At 40.8% G+C, this 18,145-nt stretch overlaps 1 protein-coding gene and 2 long non-coding RNA genes across 5 annotated transcripts; 2 read left to right on the forward strand and 1 right to left on the reverse strand.

Moving 5' to 3' along the window:
• Positions 1–409: 409 nt before the first annotated feature.
• On the forward strand, positions 410–3,144 carry LOC126591394 (uncharacterized). The gene is made up of 6 exons (XR_007612375.1): positions 410–1,520; positions 1,604–1,701; positions 1,785–1,882; positions 1,966–2,063; positions 2,239–2,923; positions 3,008–3,144. It is a non-coding gene; the product is annotated as an uncharacterized LOC126591394 (long non-coding RNA).
• Positions 3,145–14,290: 11,146 nt separating this feature from the next.
• LOC126591390 (monothiol glutaredoxin-S6-like) lies at positions 14,291–14,984 on the forward strand. The gene has a single exon (XM_050257066.1). It carries the CDS (start codon positions 14,373–14,375, stop codon positions 14,691–14,693), a length of 321 nt encoding a protein of 106 aa, XP_050113023.1. The 5' UTR covers positions 14,291–14,372; the 3' UTR covers positions 14,694–14,984.
• A 149-nt stretch (positions 14,985–15,133) lies between these two features.
• LOC126591393 (uncharacterized) lies at positions 15,134–17,839 on the reverse strand. 3 transcript variants are annotated; one of them, XR_007612374.1, is made up of 3 exons: positions 17,702–17,839; positions 16,871–16,934; positions 15,134–15,859 (listed from the first exon to the last, which is right to left on the reverse strand). It is a non-coding gene; the product is annotated as an uncharacterized LOC126591393 (long non-coding RNA). The 3 variants fall into 3 exon arrangements; XR_007612373.1 differs by having other exon boundaries at positions 15,134–15,547; positions 15,722–16,934; XR_007612372.1 differs by having other exon boundaries at positions 15,134–16,934.
• Between the last annotated feature and the right edge of the window lie 306 nt (positions 17,840–18,145).

An 18,145-nucleotide genomic window follows, 5' to 3' on the forward strand; every position in this document is an offset into this window, starting at 1 on the left:
GCTCATTTCTTGCACTTCTAAGATCTTGATTTGTCTGACCTCTTCCTTCTTCAACACATTTGAAAATGTCTGGACCCTCCGACCGTCGTTTTGACTTGAACCTTGGAGAAGAGACAGCCACGCCTTCTCCAGACAACATATGGCGCCCATCCTTCATATCCCCTACTGGTCCTCTTACCGTTGGGGATTCTGTGATGAAGAATGATATGACCGCTGCAGTGGTGGCCAGGAACCTTCTCACTCCCAAAGATAACAGACTACTTTCCAAACGGTCTGATGAGTTGGCTGTTAAGGACTCTCTGGCTCTTAGTGTTCAGTGTGCAGGTTCTGTGTCTAATATGGCCCAACGCCTATTTGCTAGAACCCGCCAAGTTGAATCATTGGCTGCTGAAGTGATGAGTCTCAAACAGGAGATTAGAGGGCTCAAGCATGAGAATAAGCAGTTGCACCGGCTCGCCCATGACTATGCTACAAACATGAAGAGGAAGCTTAACCAGATGAAGGAATCTGATGGTAAGGTTTTACTTGATCATCAGCGGTTTGTGGGTTTGTTCCAAAGGCATTTATTGCCTTCGTCCTCTGGGGCTGTACCTGGTAATGAAGCTTCAAATGATGAACCTCCAATGCCTCCTCCTTCTGGGGTTTTGTCAAGTACTGAGGCTCCGGATAACCACCCTCCGGTGCTTTCTCTTTCTGGGGCTCTACCGACTGCTGAGACTTCCCCTAAGCAACCTTTGTGAAGGCTCCCTTTTGTTTGTTTATTTTGACTCATGTATATGTACATATTTGTGGCTTATCGAAAATATTAATAAATAAGCTTTGCTTCATTTCAACATATTGTGTTAAATACACCAAAGCCTTCTTCATAAAGTTCTTTGAATTTTTGCTTTTGTTGAAACCTATATTGTTGAAGCTTTGTGAGTGAAGCATGTAGTTTGAGGTAGTGTTCCCTTAATTTCCCGAGTGAGGAAAACTTCTCGGTTGGAGACTTGAAAAATCCAAGTCACTGAGTAGTCACGAACTTTTGAGTACCAAGGCGTAGTAGCATATGGTGGGAGTCCCCCAAGTCTCTAGTCGAGGGAGTTGACGAATGAGGTGTCTTGCTAATAGTCCATGTCGTAAGTACCAAAACTTCATTCTTTTGTTTTCTAAGTGGTAGCCCCGGACTTTTTCTTCATAGATTTTGTTTATGAAGGTTGCTAGGCCCGAATAAGTGGAATTGCAGAAGGTGTAACCGTTGGTGCATTAACATCATAATGGAAGCATCACAATGATGGAAGCATCACAATGATGAAAGCATCATAATGATGAAAACACCATAATGATGAAACATCATAATGATGTTTCTTTTGTGGAATTGTTTTTCATTTCCCCTAACAACCGGAATTGTTTTTCAACATAACACCATCATCTGTAGGTTGAATCACAAAGTTGTCTTCATGAAAGTTGTTCGTTAATTCCTTAACTACAACATATCCAAATTGGAGAGCCATCGGAGCAGTACAACTCCAGAAATCCAGGTATGATGAGTGACTGTTTATCATTTGTCTGTCAACCCGTCAGATTTGTTGTGAGCTTTGAAACTCTATTTTCTCTTGCTCAGATCATCATGCTTTCTTCATTGAAGTTGTTCCTCAGCTTGTGAACTACAACATATCCAAATTTGAGATCCCTCGGAGCTGTATAACTCAAGAAACTCAGGTATGATGAATGACTGGTTATTATTTTTCTGTCAACCCGTCAGATTTGTTGTGAGCTTCGAAACTCCATTTTCTCTTGTTCAGATCGGTATGCTTTCTTCATTGAAGTTGTTCCTCAGCTTGTGAACTACAACATATCCAAATTTGAGATCCCTCGGAGCTGTATAACTCAAGAAACTCAGGTATGATGAATGACTGGTTATTATTTTTCTGTCAACCCGTCAGATTTGTTGTGAGCTTCGAAACTCCATTTTCTCTTGTTCAGATCGGTATGCTTTCTTCATTGAAGTTGTTCCTCAGCTTGTGAACTACAACATATCCAAATTTGAGATCCCTCGGAGCTGTGTAACTCAAGAAATTCAGGTATGATGAATGACTGGTTATTATTTGTCTGTCAACCCGTCAGATTTGTTGTGAGCTTCGAAACTCCATTTTCTCTTGTTCAGATCGGTATGCTTTCTTCATTGAAGTTGTTCCTCATCGACTCTTTCATAACATATCAAAAATTCAGGATGAACTAACGGTTAAATATTTCCAGATCTTCGAAACATCACAACAGCTTCGAAATCTGCAAGAAGCCGACTATCATGTTTGGAGCTTCAACACTTTAATTTCCGTCGCTCAAACAGAAATGGTTCCTTCTTGAAAGTTGTTCATATGCTCAAGAACTATAGGGTGTCCAAAATTCAGCTCCATTGGAGAAGAGCAGAGGTTGCAGAAATTTGATAGATGAAAGGAGGCGGAAGAGGGAGAGAGAGAAAAAGTCTCTTGGGTTGGATTTCTATTTTGGGGCAGATTCCAATTTTTGTAGCACCTTCATTATTGATGAATTGCTTGTACTTTTGTCCATTATGAAATTTGGGACTTTGGCTTGTTGTTGGATCTATTATAATATGTTTGGGAACATATATAAGTGAATAAATAAGAAGGAAAATTTTGGGCCCTTGTGGGTGTAAAACAAAAAATGTTTATGTTTACCCAAGTGTTTTTGTACAAGTTCAAGGGCATCTTGGGTTTTGTGAACAAAATTTGTTTATTTGGAGCAAGGTTTTGTGTTGAAGCTTTGTAGGTGAAGCTTTGGTGTTGAAGCTTTGTGGGTGAAGCTTTGGAGGTGAAGCTTTTCGGGTGAAGCTTGTTGGGTGAAGCTTTTTAGGTGAAGCTTTGTGGGTGAAGCTTTTTAGGTGAAGCTTTTCGGGTGAAGCTTTTTGGGTGAAGCTTTTTAGGTGAAGCTTTTCAGGTGAAGCTTTTTGGGTGAAGCTGTTTAGGTGAAGCTTTGATGGTGAAGCTTTTTGGGTAAAGCTTTTTAGGTGAAGCTTTTTGGGTGAAGCTTTTTAGGTGAAGCTTTGATGGTGAAGCTTTTTGGGTGAAGCTTTTTAGGTGAAGCTTTGTGGGTGAAGCTTTGGAGGTGAAGCTTTTCGGGTGAAGCTTTTTGGATGAAGCTGTTTTTTTTTTTTTTTTTTTTTTTTTTTTGGCGCTTGACACGGTCTTCATTTGCTTGTTTTGTAGTGACTGTGGAAGACAGATTGCTTTCTGATTGAGAAGGGTTCCGGCATCGCTTGCTATAAATGTAAAAGAGTGAGGGCTGAGTTGGCTAAATTACCTCTTTATTGAATTCATTGCCAAATGGCCTTCATTACATAGGATGCCGAACGGCTATAGCTCAACACTTGTACATCGTGAGTCTATTTGTAGTAGTACTTCAAGTGATCAGCGTTCCATGGATGGCCAAGGGTATTGCCATCGGAGCTTCTAAGTGTGTAAGAGCCAGGGCGACTGATGCCAATGACTTCATACGGTCCATCCCAGTTTGGACTAAGTGTGCCTTCACTCGGGACTCTGTCGCAGAGTAATCTTTTCTTTAAGACCCAGTCTCCTATTTTGAAAGAACGAGGCTTGACCCTAGAGTCATAATAGTTGGAGATGCGCTGCTTGTAGGCGACATTACTCAAGTGAGCTTGGTTTCTGTGTTCCTCGACTAAATCCAAGTTGAGGGTGAGTTGTTTGTCATTTTCACTTTGAATGTAGTTCTGGACTCGGAATGTTGCTTGCTCGAGCTCAACAGGGACAACCGCCTCTGTGCCAAAGGCAAGTGAGAATGGAGTTTCTCCTGTTGAAGTCCGATATGAAGTGCGATATGACCAAAGAACTTGGGGTACAAATTCTGGCCAACAGCCTTTAGCTTTGTCCAAGCTGGTTTTCAAAGTGCGCTTGATTATTTTGTTGATGGCCTCAACTTGTCCATTAGACTGGGGATGAGCTGGAGAGGCAAAGCATAAGTTGATGTTGAACTTAGAGCAGAACAACATGAACTTCTTGTTGTCAAACTGTCGCCCATTGTCAGTGACTATCGCATTGGGAATGCCGAATCTACAAAGGATGTTCTTCCACACGAAGTCTTCTATCTTTGCCTCAGTAATGGTTGCCAAGGGTTCTACTTCGGCCCACTTTGTGAAGTAGTCCACTGCAACGACTGCGTAACAGACTTTGCCCTTCCCTGCCGGCATTGGGCCGATCAAATCAAGTCCCCACTGGGCGAAGGGCCAAGGGCTGATCATAGGAGTAAGAGGCTCTGGAGAGGAATGAGGAATAGCCGCATATCGTTGACATTTGTCACATGAGCGGGATACTTTGATGGCATCCTGGTGGAGTGTTGGCCAGTAATATCCTTGGCGAAAAGTCTTGTGTGCTAGGGACCGAGATCCAGCATGATCTCCACAGACTCCCTCATGTATTTCCCGAAGGACGATTTCCGCCTCGGCAGGCGTAAGACACCTTAAGTATGGCAGGCTAAAACCTCGCTTATAGAGTTGATCATTGATGATCAGGTAGCGGGTAGACTTGTATCGAATTTGCTTAGCCTGGACTTTATCATTTGGGAGGGTGCCATGAGCAAGGAAATTATAGATCGGGGTGATCCAACTATCCCCCTGTTGTAAGTTGCATACTTCTGCGGCCATGGTGCTTGGTGTTGCCAACAGTTCGACATGAAGTTTTCTTCCAATCTTGTCTTCCACAGCTGAGGCGAGGCGAGCCAGGGCGTCTGCATGACTGTTTGCCGCTCGAGGAACTTGGGTGATCTGGTAGTGGAAGTGCTTGAGCAAAAGTTGTGTTTGCGCAAGATATGCTGCCATGGAGCTGTCCTTAGCATCAAAGTTGTTGGTAACCTGGTTGACCACTAATTGGGAGTCACTGAAAATATCAATTTGTTTAACCCCGAGGTGTTTGGCCAAACGTAATCCTACTAGAAGGGCTTCATACTCGGCCTCATTGTTTGATGCCTTGAATTTGAAACGAAGAGCATACTCCATTGCTACTTTGTCGGGCGTAGTCAAGACTAGTCCCGCTCCACAGCCCTGTTGGTTGGATGAGCCATCAACATACAGACTCCATGCTGAGGTCGTTGATTCTACTTTCTGAGCTTCCGATGGTAATGAAGCTACTGCTTCAGGTGTAGAAGCAATGTCAACAGGATATGTGAAGTCGGCGATGAAATCTGCTACTGCTTGGCCCTTCTCAGCTGGTTTTGGTTGGTAGGAGATGTCAAACTCACCCAACGCTATTGCCCATTTGATCATTCGCCCTGAAGTGTCAGGACTTTGGAGTATCTGTCGAAGAGGATAATTGGTAAGCACGATGATGGAGTGCGCTTGGAAGTAAGGGCGGAGTTTTCGAGCAGACATGACCAATGCCAGAGCCAATTTCTCAATGTTAGAGTACCGTGTCTCCGCATCTTGTAAGGCTTTGCTAGCGTAGTAGACAGGTCGCTCAATATTCCCATCCTTTCGAATGAGAACGGAACTTACGGCTGAAGCTGATACCGATAGGTAGATAATGAGAATATCTCCTACCTCGGGCTTGGAGAGTAGAGGGGCTTTACTCATGTACTCCTTGAGGTTTTTGAATGCCTCGGCACATTCATCAGTCCATGTAATGTACTTCCTACTTCCCTTAAGTGCTTTAAAAAAAGGGAGCACATTTGTCTGTGGCCTTAGAAATGAACCTGGTTAAGGCTGCCACCTTGCCAGTAAGGCTCTGGATGTCCTTTGAAGTTACCGGTTCCTTCATGTCGAGGATTGCTTTGATCTTCTCGGGATTAGCTTCAATGCCTCGTTGGCTAATCATGAAACCTAAGAATTTGCCAGAGCCTACGCCGAAGGCACATTTGTTGGGGTTTAACCTCATTTGATACCTCTTCAAAATAGTGAAAGTTTCATATAGGTTGGTGATGTGTTGGTCAGCATGTTTGCTCTTGACTAACATATCATCAACGTAAACTTCCATGCTCTTCCCAATCTGCTCGGCGAACATTGAGTTGACTAGTCTCTGATAAGTCGCTCCTGCATTCTTTAGGCCGAAAGGCATGACTTTGTAGCAGTATAGTCCTCTGTCGGTAGTGAAAGCTGTGTGTTCTTGATCCGAAGGGTTCATGAGGATTTGGTTGTATCCTGAGTAAGCATCCATGAAGCTCAGGAGTTCACACCCGGCCGTAGAGTCTATAAGTCTGTCAATAAGAGGAAGAGGGAAGCTATCTTTCGGACACCCTTTGTTTAGGTCGGTGTAGTCAACACACATTCTCCACAAGACCTTTTGAAGCAAAAGACTTTCTTTGGTCGGATTTTTCTTAACAAGGACCACATTTGCTACCCATGTCGGGTAATTGACTTCACGGACAAAGCCTATGCCTTTGAGTTTTTCAACTTCTGTTTTCATTGCCTCGTATCGTTCAGCGTCATAAGATCTTCGCTTCTGTCTCACCGGCTTGATCTTGGGGTCAATACTCAAACGATGACAGATGACATCGGGAGAGATGCCTGGCATGTCCTCGTATGACCAGGCGAAGACTTCAGTGTTCTCTTTCAAAAAAGATATCAATGCTAACCGAATGGGTGGTGACAATGTGGTGCCAATCTTCACCATGCGATCTGGATAATCTCTTAAGATAGGTACCTTCTCCAACTCTTCAGCAGGTTGGGCTTGCTGGGTGAAAGAGTCATCTCGAGGATCATCGGGTTGATTGTTGCTATCAGGAAGATCCAAGTTCGCTTCATCTAGGCTGGTCTTTGTGACTTGGTCATGTACAGACAGGGTTTCCTTGGGTCCGGGCAAGTGTTGTTGCTTAACTGAAGTGTTGTAACATGATCGTGCACTAAGCTGATCTCCTCTGATGTAGCCGTTGGCATGGGGGGTTGGAAATTTCATCAACAGCATATGCGTGGATACCATAGCCTTGAGATCATTGATGCCTGTGCGCCCAAAGATGACATTGTATGTCGTTGGGCAGTCAACCACTAGGAAGTTAGTGGTAATGGTAGCCGTGTAAGGGCCTGTACCAATAGTAAAGGGTAAATGTATGCTCCCTAAGGGTTGCACGATATCACCGGAGAAGCTTATCAGAGGAGAAATCGAGCGATCGAGCAAGTGTTCAGCTACACTGAGTGCCCTGAAAGCTTCGGCAAACATGATATTGACCGAAGCCCCTGTGTCTACGAGGATTCGTCGAACATCAAAGTTGGCTATGTGAGCCTCCACGATCAATGGGTCGTTATGAGGGTAGATGATGCCTCTTTCTTCCTCAGGGTAGAAACATATCGGATCCCAGTTAGGCTTTTGATACTTCCCTCCCCTAATGTCTTCCACGTGAAACACTTGGTGACCAGGCCTCAGAATTCGTTCACTGTTTTTCATGGCCCTATTGGAAGATTCAGATATGGGTGTGCCGCCGCTTATGGAATATATGACATTCACCTGGCGTTGGTTACGGTTATCCCTTTGAGGGTGAAGGAGGAATTGATCAATTTTTCCTTCTCGTGCCAAAGCTTCAATACGATCACGGAGGATGATACATTTCTCGCTATCATGGCCGTTATGCTCATGGTAGCAACAAAACATGCCCGCGTTATTCGGGGGCGTGTAATCTGGGTGCCTCGGCTTTGGCTTTGGTATCAGGTGAGCTATGCTGGGGTAAATGGTCGCGCATGTGGCATTCAAGGGTGTGTATGTCTCATACCTTGGGGTAGGGGGTATCTTGACGCGGGTTTGACCCACTGCATTGACTGCCTGGGGGCGAGCGTTATTGTGGCGATACCCTTGGTTATCGGGATAGTATCCCTTACTCTTTTTACTGAAATGAGAGTGGTGAGGATGGAAATCCTTCCTCTTGCCTTGAAATTGATATGTCTGTTGATTCGGCGAAGCATTATGCAAGGCATGGGGAGGTGCCACTGCTGTTTGGAAAGTCGAGGTCTTCTCATTTAGGTGAGTCTGGCTTCCACCTCCCACTTGTTGATAAATGATGGTTGTAGGGGGTTTCTCCTGATATGTCTTTGCCTCGGCGGAGGCATGGTTATAAGCCTGCGCCATCACCTCAGAGTAAGTCTTCCAAGTATTGGCATTGATCATGTATTTAAAGAAACAATCACGTAGGCCTGCCGTGAAGGCTTTGAGGGCAGTCTTGTCGTCTGCCTCGGCACACCGGGAGTATTCATGGCTGAAGCGGCCAGCATACATACGTAATGACTCGTCTGGCTTCTGGCGGATAGTGTACAGGTCATCTGCAGAGTGCAAGCGATCGGTTTGGAAAATGTGTTGGGAAACAAATAGTTTCCTCAATTCCTCAAATGAGTCTACCGTCTCAGGTGTAAGACGACAATACCAATTTAGAGCTCCGCCAGAGAGGGTGGAGGGGAAGAGAAGACATCGCTCTTCGTCGGTGTGCATCCGGTATGCCATGGTGGACTCAAAGAGGTTAAGGTGCTCAATCGGGTCCTCTTTTCCAGTATAAAGTTGCAAGCCAAGCTTTTGCTTTGTCTTTGCTTGAAGGGGGGTGTTGAGGATCCTCCTTGTAAGAGGGCCAGGCCTGGGTTGGTTCCAGTCAGGTATTTCAGCCTGACGTTCAGCCTTCAACTTGTTTACTTCCTCAAGAAGTTGTAGGACAAGGGGGTCCTAAGCGGAGTTATGTGCCACTGGAGCTTTCTTTCGTAAATCTCCATCTCCTCTTGGAATTAGGAAGGTTTGATCAAGGGCATGTGATTTTTCCCTGGACTCGCTGTACTGGCTTCCAGGGTATGTCTGTCGAAACACCTCTGAGTCCCCTGTACCCTCATGTCTCTCTAGGACTTGTTGCCCCTTCCCCAAATTGGTGGCCGGCTTGGGCCGTGGCAGGGAACCGAGTCTCTCAGAAATCCTTGGGTCATTAATCTTTGAGCTTATATGGATGGAATTCTCTCGACGTTGCTTCAGGAAATCCCGACAATTGCGAAAGACGGCTTTCGATCCTTCTGCCCCTTCAGCAAAGAGGTGTCTCCCTCCACTTCTCATGGTTCGGGTCGAAGCAACTGGGTTAAGAGAAGCTTCATGTTGATTATCAAGTCGAGAGGTAATCTGTTCCCTATCAGGGATATCTATGTCGAATGCATGTGACCCTCCATGTTGGAGGGCACCCAGTTGATGGTTGACTTCCACGGGGGCAACAAGCTCGCGTGTCTGAGCTTGCCTAGCTTCGTGGAGTGTCTCGAAGAGCTTCTCATATTGCTCCTGGAGGACCTCATTCCTCATTGCTATCTTGTTGTTCTGAGCTTCCAACTCATCGACTTTAGCTTGAAGAAAAACTCGTTTTCCTTCCTTCTTTCGTTGTTTCGCACTATGTGCAAGGGGGGTGTCATTCTGTGTGCTGTGGCTTCCTTCGCTTCCCATGTTGGAGAGGGATGCCTGATCAAAAGAAAGTGTACGAATGATAGAAACCAGCTTGACACAGCTGAAGAGAGTAGGAATAAGTGTCGTTTCCCACAGACGGCGCCAAATGTTGATGCACAAAATCAGCGAAGACTTTGGTACAACAGAAAGTGTCAGGTTTTGTGACCTTCGCTTGGTTGCTTCGGTCACTAGTGAGGATAAGTACGTAAATGAATAGAGACAGAGAAGCAAACACAGGATGTACGTGGTTCACCCAGATTGGCTACGTCCACGGAGTAGAGGAGTTCTTATTAGTAGTGAAGGGCTTACACAAGTACAAAGGATCAAGCTCTCAATTTAGTGAGTTCTTGTGAATGATTTAACACAAAATGGCATTAGGCAATATTGTGGGGGAATGACCCCTATTTATAGAAAAACTTGTAGCTTTGTCACATTGACATGTGTCATGTTATGATTGGTTCTTGATGTTGACACGTGCTGCGCTCTGATTGGCTTCTAATCTTGACACGTGTCGAGTAGTGATTGGCCTCCTGGTCGGAGGGGAACTCTTCTGGGTCCTTGACAGTATAGCGTTGGCCGGTGCTCGGTAGTTTCGGGATTGGTCAAGTATGGTACAAACAATATATATATAGGGAAATGTTATTGGCACTCCAAAAATCTCATTGTACACTCCTCATAAGTGTATTTTTCTTTCAAAATATAGAAAGTTTGGAGTGTAAAATGAGATTTTTGGAATGCCAATAACAATTTTATATATATATATATATATATATATATATATATATATTATAAATATGTGTCATATAATTATATATTATATTGTATTTTTGATACGGTATGGTAATACCTTGGCAATGGCATCCATTACCAATACCGTATTATAAAATTTTGGTACGGTACAATACTATACCATTACCGATTAGCAAAAAAAATTTGACAGAAAATCAGTATAGCACGGTTGGCATGGCAATTTGACAAAAAAATCCACCCCTACACATGATGCTCTTGAAACCCTTATATCAGAATAAAGATCAAACAAAATCAACATCTATATTGACTGTCGATCATAATTCACTTTGAACTTTAATTAGTTCATCCGGAAAAGCTATACCTACGAATGCGACTGGCTAATATAACTAATTAGACCATCTCTAAATGAGATGTTAAATTGTGAACATAAAATTTAAATTTGACAATCTATGTGGCACTTTGACATATTTTAACATTTCACTCTTCACCTAATATGTCAAATTAAATTATTATTTTATTACATTATTTTCTTTCCTTAATTTCTGTTTTATATTTTTTTTTTTTCTTCTGCTAGAATGCTAAAGAGAAATTCAGGACCAAAGCCCTCCTACAAGAAAGAACCTCCATGTCGAGAAGCATGGTTTGCAACAACATGAACTGCCTGGTTTCCTCCTCGCGGCACAAAGACAAACTTCACATCTTGCATCCTGGAAGCAAGCCCCCATATGTCCAAGACTAAGCAATCAATATCCGCATCACACTCTATTTCTCGGTTTAATATTTGTATGAACCTTAGAATCCGACTCCATTTCCACCCGAGTAAGCCCCTGATTCACCACCGCCAGCATCGCATCTCTGACAGCCGCAGCTTCTGCTACATTCAAGCTCAAAAAATTCAAATTTCCCTTGCCCCCTGCCACCTGGAACAGCCCAGCATTCCCAGGAGCATCGGATCCTTTGTTTTGCCTCTCCGGAGCTTCGGAAGCAATCCCATTAAAACAAAAAATTAAGAGGCAGGATATGAACCGATTGAAGTTCAACAATCAACATTAACTATAATAAAAAATTAAATTAATAAAGAACATTTAATAATTAATTAAAAAATATTTGAAGTTGCTACATCTTTGCTATTAATTTATGTCATGTCATATAAGATTTGGTATTTCGGTTGAAAACAATTAATGATTGTCTTTTTTACTGTTATATCTTATATGTACATTTTGACATCTTTTTTTAAGATACTTTTAGTGAGTGCATTTGCAATAAGAACCGATCGTACGTGAAAGTTCTTCATTCAAATCTTGATTTAGTTTCTTTTGAGTGGACTATTCTACAAAAGGTACCTACAAAATTCTTAGCGGGTAGCTTGTATGTATTATACCCTTAAGTTATGATTCTTTATCGACTAGGTCATGACTCGAGTTTGATTGTAATGGGGGTCAAAGATCCTTGTTTGGCGTCAATGCTCACTACAAGAAAAAGAAACAATAGTTACAGAATAAGCATGATTGTTGCTGAATAATTATGGAAAAAAGCGTGATAATAATAAAAAAGTATCACAGTATTAGCACACTTTTTTACTTTTAGGAATCTTTTTTTAACTTTTTATATCAATAGCTATACTAACGCTTGGACACTTGATTGTCGGAATTTGTGGGCATAAATAGCGAAATGAGCTATATGTCAGTTGATTTTCAAAGTGAATGATGAGGTTTCGATGTTCTCACATTGCACTATGATATTTTGAAATTATATTACACCTTTTGTCTTTTTGAATGTCTAATCATTGATTAAACTGATGAATTTTTTTGTCAAAATTGTGCAAATGTGGAATTAGTCCATATAAAGGTTTCAAGCGTATCATGTCATCAATTGAATGAGTCATCATACAATTAATAAGATTGAAGATACAAATTAAGGAAGTTAAAGTTCTATCATAAAATCAATTGACAATATGAACAATAGTCCAACTATTTATTAGATGAAAGTTGTTTTATGTTCAACCACATAAATACAATAAAAAATAAAGAAAATTAATGAAAATGGCTTAAAAACTTTGAGTTTTAACGATAAGGATAAAATAAAGGGTAAAGTGAATAGTACCAAGATTGACTTTTTAGTGTAAAAATGTAGTTTTTCGTTAAAGTAAATAGTACCGGGAACTTTTCGTTAAAGTTCCTTAAAAAAAATAAGATTATGATGAATTCGATAGCCAAATGTGACTAGCCAAATTATAGTGACTTAGCTATGTAACAATTGCATTTGTCCGTTGTAAAATATGTTTGTAACAAGAGTATTGCTAGGGAGATAAAATTTGTACATAAATTTTCCAAAACTAAAGGATATGGAAGTTGATTATTGGTTTATTACTTAAGCGGTGATAAACGCGCTCGTTCCTATTAGTGACATATCATTTAGTTTGTAAATTTTATCTTCAAATTTAGTCTCACTAGCATTACCCTTGTAACAATATCGGTTGGTAAGAAATAGCAAGATTTTAGTTATATTGGATGGCTAAATAGATCGTGTTTAGGAGAGATTTTTTAATACCCCTGAAATATACATATATAAGCCATATGTTATTATACGTGAAGTAAATTATATACGACGTATATTGAAAAATCCCTCTATGTTTAGCATCTCTTAAATTGAATAAAAAAACACATGTTAGTTTACTACTTGTCGATGAAGTGGGGTGTGGGTCCTTGAGGTATCTTCTCTTACTTGTACGGCAATCACGTGGGTTAATTAGATAGTGAAGAATGTAGGGCAGATGCTCAAAAATAGATAAAAATTTTGAAAATTTAAACATGAGAATTTTCTGAAAATTATTTAATGAGCATCATATGCAGATAATATTCTCAATTAAATAATATTGTGTAACAATTTAAGGAGAAAGAAGGTGTTCTTTATTTCGATAGGATAATACTTGCATTTTTTTTGTGGGAATAACCTATTTTAATTGTAATTGTATAATTTTTTATTCTTCATGTGAAGATTATTTTTATAAAAAATTATTTCAATCGGATTATTTATTTAAATATATTGAGCAAATCAATAGTGTAAGTACCAAGTAAGATTAATAAATTAAAAGTCAATTTGTTTAATACTGTCAAGACCGTCCATTTGTTTGATACATTTAGATATTCAATTCGGATGATTTTTTGTGGGACTGATTTTCAAATGAAAATTAATAAATTGAACAATTTCTAACGTTTATTTTATTCAGTCAAAGTATGTTATTCACAAATAAAAATATATGTGCATCCCCACATGGAGGATGCAAGTATTATCTATTTTGATATATGTCCAAAAGCTTTATTACTATAAATTCCACTATTTCCACCCGCTGGTGAATGTTAATATGCCAATGCCCTGTGGGTCTACAGTGACATCCGCCAATGAAACCCTAGCTTTATTGGTGCCCCTTCGGATTTCTTCTTCAAAAATCGCTTCTTCGTTTTTGATAATAAATCTGCTTGACATATTAATTACAAATCAAAGTGCTTTCTACAAAAAAAAAAAAAAAAAAAAAAAAAAAACTTGAAAGTGCTTCCTAAAAAAGCACTTAACAAAGAGTCCATAGAAAATATTTTTATGACAAAGAAGCACATTAAACCCTTCCAAATTGCTCCTAAAGAAAATTTTAACTGTTTGCTACAAAAACATTTGAAGTGTTACATGTTGCTTCTGGAAACACTTCCAAGAGTACTTTTATGACAAGTTGGCAAACGTGGCTACAACAGATTGTTCCAATCGAGTCTTAGTGTCTTTGTGACTAAAATACCACCCACTCTTCTTTCCAAATGAACAAATGCAACGATTGTGCCCCAAGTCTAAGTTTGTTCTTTACCACTTTTAATTTTCTAGGCAAAATGCGGCCAAAATTGTTTTTGGCTATCTGAAACTGCTTTTAGCCATTTGAAACACTTTCAAATTGTCGTTGTACGTATTTCCCTCGTAGGTTTTATAAAAGCTAAAAAAAGTTGTTATCACACAGGGACATCTCCAAAGGACAACAGTAGCTTGAAGAGAGCCGAAAGAGGTCTTTATCAACTAATTATTCTATCTGCTCTATCTGTAAAGCATGCAATGTACTATAAATAGACCAATTGAGTGTTCTAAGTTCCTCACAGGAAGCTAGCAAGCTCGACTAACTCACTTCACAATCTTCACAACCCTCACATTTCCATACCCTTTTAATCGTTTGTTTCCAGGCTCTGACTCGCAATGGACACGATAACAAGCATGGTGGCCGAAAAGCCAGTGATCTTCAGCAAGAGCTCTTGTTGCATGAGCCACACCATCAAGTCACTCATATCGAGCTACGGGGCAAACCCAACAGTGTATGAGCTAGATGAAATGCCAAATGGGCAGGCTATTGAAAGTGCTCTAGTTCAGCAACTCAAGTGCCAACCAAGCGTGCCGGCTGTTTTCATAGGGAAACAGTTCGTCGGCGGAGCTGATCAGGTCATGAGCCTCCAAGTCAGAAACCAGCTTGCCCCAATGCTCATAAGGTCCAATGCTATTTGGGTTTGGAACAGAACCTGAAACATCCTCATATATCTATAACATAAGTTATACTCTAAAATCCAGATCTACACTACTTAACAAAGCTCAAATAACAGTTTTTCGATTCCCTCCTTGCATTTCTCCTTTCGGTTGGTATCACGAATGGAAGTCGGTGTCGATGTATACAAGCTTTTTTCACCTTCTTTATCTTGTACTAGTACTACCCTTGATTTCTGAAGTTAGTTCCACTTGTTGAAGAGGATGAGCTTGTATGTTTTCAGTTCCTGTATTCTTCCTTAACTATATTATATGCATGTTTAATAAAACAGAGAGTAGTCTAGTCATATACTTTTAACTGCAAAAGTTCTACAACTGCTCAGCATATATCCTCGACTAAGATTTACGAGTCATAAAAATATGAAAACTTATAAATGCTGAATTTACCTCATGCTCAAAGGAAATCCATCGAAAATAGGACCTTAAGTAATCTAATTCGTTAGGATGCCACGAATAGGTCTTGCATTTTGCTTTGCTTTATTCTTGTTCTGAAAAATATATTCACTAAAGTTGACATTCCCGCACAAGCTGTAGCACATCTCAAAATATCCTTCTTGTTGACAATATATGGTTAATTAAAAATCCATTTCCGTAAATTACCATGCAAAGGATAGGAATAAGTGCGATAAGAGTTACACGGATCATAAGCATTCGGTGAGGAACAAATACGTTGAGAGTTACACAGATCATGAGCATTCGGTGAGGAACAAACAAATTCAGTGTTCAGAGATCATAACTACAACCGGTGACACGCCCCAACGCAGATATCCAAATGACACCTGGATGGCACGTGTTGGCCGACATTCAAGAATGACGAAAGCCATGAGTGTGTGAATCTGCAATGGTACGAGGGAATAAGCAATCCAAAAATTATGCAAGAAACAACATTCACAAAGAATATGCAACATCAAAAGGCAATAGTAACAGCAATCCAATTTAAACATGAAAGAAACATAGTATCCAACGTTCACAAATATGAACCAAGATGTACGAATATGTCTAGAGCATACCTCAATTCAAAAGTGCTAGAGAAAGGTAAGGCATCAAGTAACAAATTATCATAAAAGGAAGCCATCCTCAAGTGGAGGGATGCGGTCACTAGTAGGGAAATGTCTCGATACTCGGGTTGTACTCCTCGTCACTATGTCCTAAGGGGGCGCAAAAACATAAAAGGTGAGTGGACCATAAGTTTATAATAATACTAATAATACGAAAACCTTTTTTTTTTTAATGAACATACTAACCCCCTGTTTTGAAAACGTACTACATATAGGTTTTTCCCAAAAACTCTAGCATGTCAAAATATTTGTATCAATAAAATCATCTCTAAAAGTGGTACAGAAACGCCCAGAGGCAAAACCCAAGAATCTCATAACTCAAATCAATGGTATACTCAGCTAGGGGTATCATAGTGGCCCGAAGGCATAACCATCACCAAAGGTGAAGCTGTACGACACTGGGTTACGCCAGTGAAGAAACCATGGTCCATCACCCGAAGGTGAAGCTGTACGACTCCGGGTTACGCTGGAGAAAAGGATATAACATATATATATATATATGTATGTATATGCAGTGGGTCCATCACTCGAAGTTGAAGCTGTATAACTCTGGTTACACTAGAGAAGAAATGGGGGGTCCATCACCCGAAGGTGAAGCTGTACAACTCGGGTTACGCCGGAGAAGAAACATATACATATATCATATCACACCTACACTAGCCTCGAGCTAATGAAGCTGGGGGTATATCATCAATATCATCAACTGTGTCCTATGGCCATAAACGTCTACATACCCGGTTGTGTGTGTGTTGTATGATAACCCGTTAGATAAGCATAAAAAACATACCTCAAAAATCATATCCAATCACCGAAGCTCAAAAGCTCAAAAGCCTCAACACATAAATCCATGATATTTCACATCCATAAATCCAGAGAATTTCAAATATGTAAATCCAAATATTCATAACCTTTAACGTCAATTCGATAAATCATTAATATTTCCTTAAAAGCAATTTAAATAATTCTTAAATTCTCCTCAAATCATAATTATAGAAATCCGTAAAAATATAATATAAAACATACTCAAATCATGAAATATGAAATGCATGCAAACCTAATATTTTATAAATAAAAAATGCAATTAAGAAGGGGTCCACTCACAAGTATTCCACTACCAGAAAGCCGCTCGAACTAGAGAGGATGGAGTCACTTCCCACCAATGCACCTAAATACATATAGAACCATTTAGTAAAACTCTACTAAAACAGCCGAATTTGGGAAAACAGACAGCGGATTCGGATTCGGCATGTCGAAAAACCTAAGAAAGGACCTGGGTTTCCCCCACGCGCAGCCATGGGGCGGCTGCCCGAAAGGCCACGCGTCACCACACGCGTTGAGATGAGTTGCCGGAAAGTTCGTCAGTGTCGCCATGGACGGCAGCGGAGCACAGTACCTCCAACAGAGGCGCATGTGCTCCACGGGCCAACCCAGGAGACTGGGACTGGGTCCGGGTCAGGTCGGATTTGGGCTTGGATAACTGGATTGGGCCGGTTTTCAGATCGGGTTTTGGGCCTGGAATATTGGGTTAATGGGTCAAGTTATTGGTTTGGATCTGGCCCAAAGGTTTGGGTCGGATATTGGGCTGGGTTTTTGGTTCACAGGTCAAATCGACCCGATTTCAGGCCATGGGTTCGGGCAGAATCTGGGCAATACTTCCCGAGCTCTGTTCTAGCTCAATTCTACAGCATTTGCAATGATTCAAAAGCCAAAATGAAGCTTGGCACGAGAGGAAGAGACTTGTATCGTTTAGGAGTTGTGTCGTGGCCGAAGCTGGCCGGAAAATGGCTCGAAGGTCGTCAGACCTCGTCAAAAAATCTGGAAAAATGGTTCCCGAATTGAGTATGCGTCCAAAAACCACGAAAACTACTCAAAAACATCCTAAACCTACTCCTAACACAATCTATGGAGTTTCAAGGACATTTTAGACCTTACCTTGGTTGGAAAAGCTCGAGATCTTGTCGGAGATCACAAGCATAATGTTTGTGCAGAGAGAAAGAGTGAGATCGGAAGGGGGTGAGGGAGAGAAGAGAAGGTCCAAATGATGGTGATGATGGTGTGTGGTCGTTGTGGTTGTTGTCTATGTATGTATGTATGTAGGTGTGTGTGTACGCTTACCGAAGAAGAAATATCTCCACTGGTGAAATTACCAAAATGCCCTTGTCGTTCAAAAATCGTAGAAGCTTCATTTTAGCTCCGAATTCAATTATGTTTACGCCAGTGCGTCCGTATCAACGAGAGCTACGGAAATAAAATAACAAAAAAATTTAACACTTCAACGGACGAAAGTCAACGAAGATCAACCTTTCTATCATTAAGGGTATTTTTGTAATTTTAACTAATTAAAATGAAATTCTCGAAACGGATCATTACAACCGG

This window comes from Malus sylvestris, chromosome 11 (assembly GCF_916048215.2).
Source record: "Malus sylvestris chromosome 11, drMalSylv7.2, whole genome shotgun sequence".
NCBI classification, from domain to species: domain Eukaryota; kingdom Viridiplantae; phylum Streptophyta; class Magnoliopsida; order Rosales; family Rosaceae; genus Malus; species Malus sylvestris.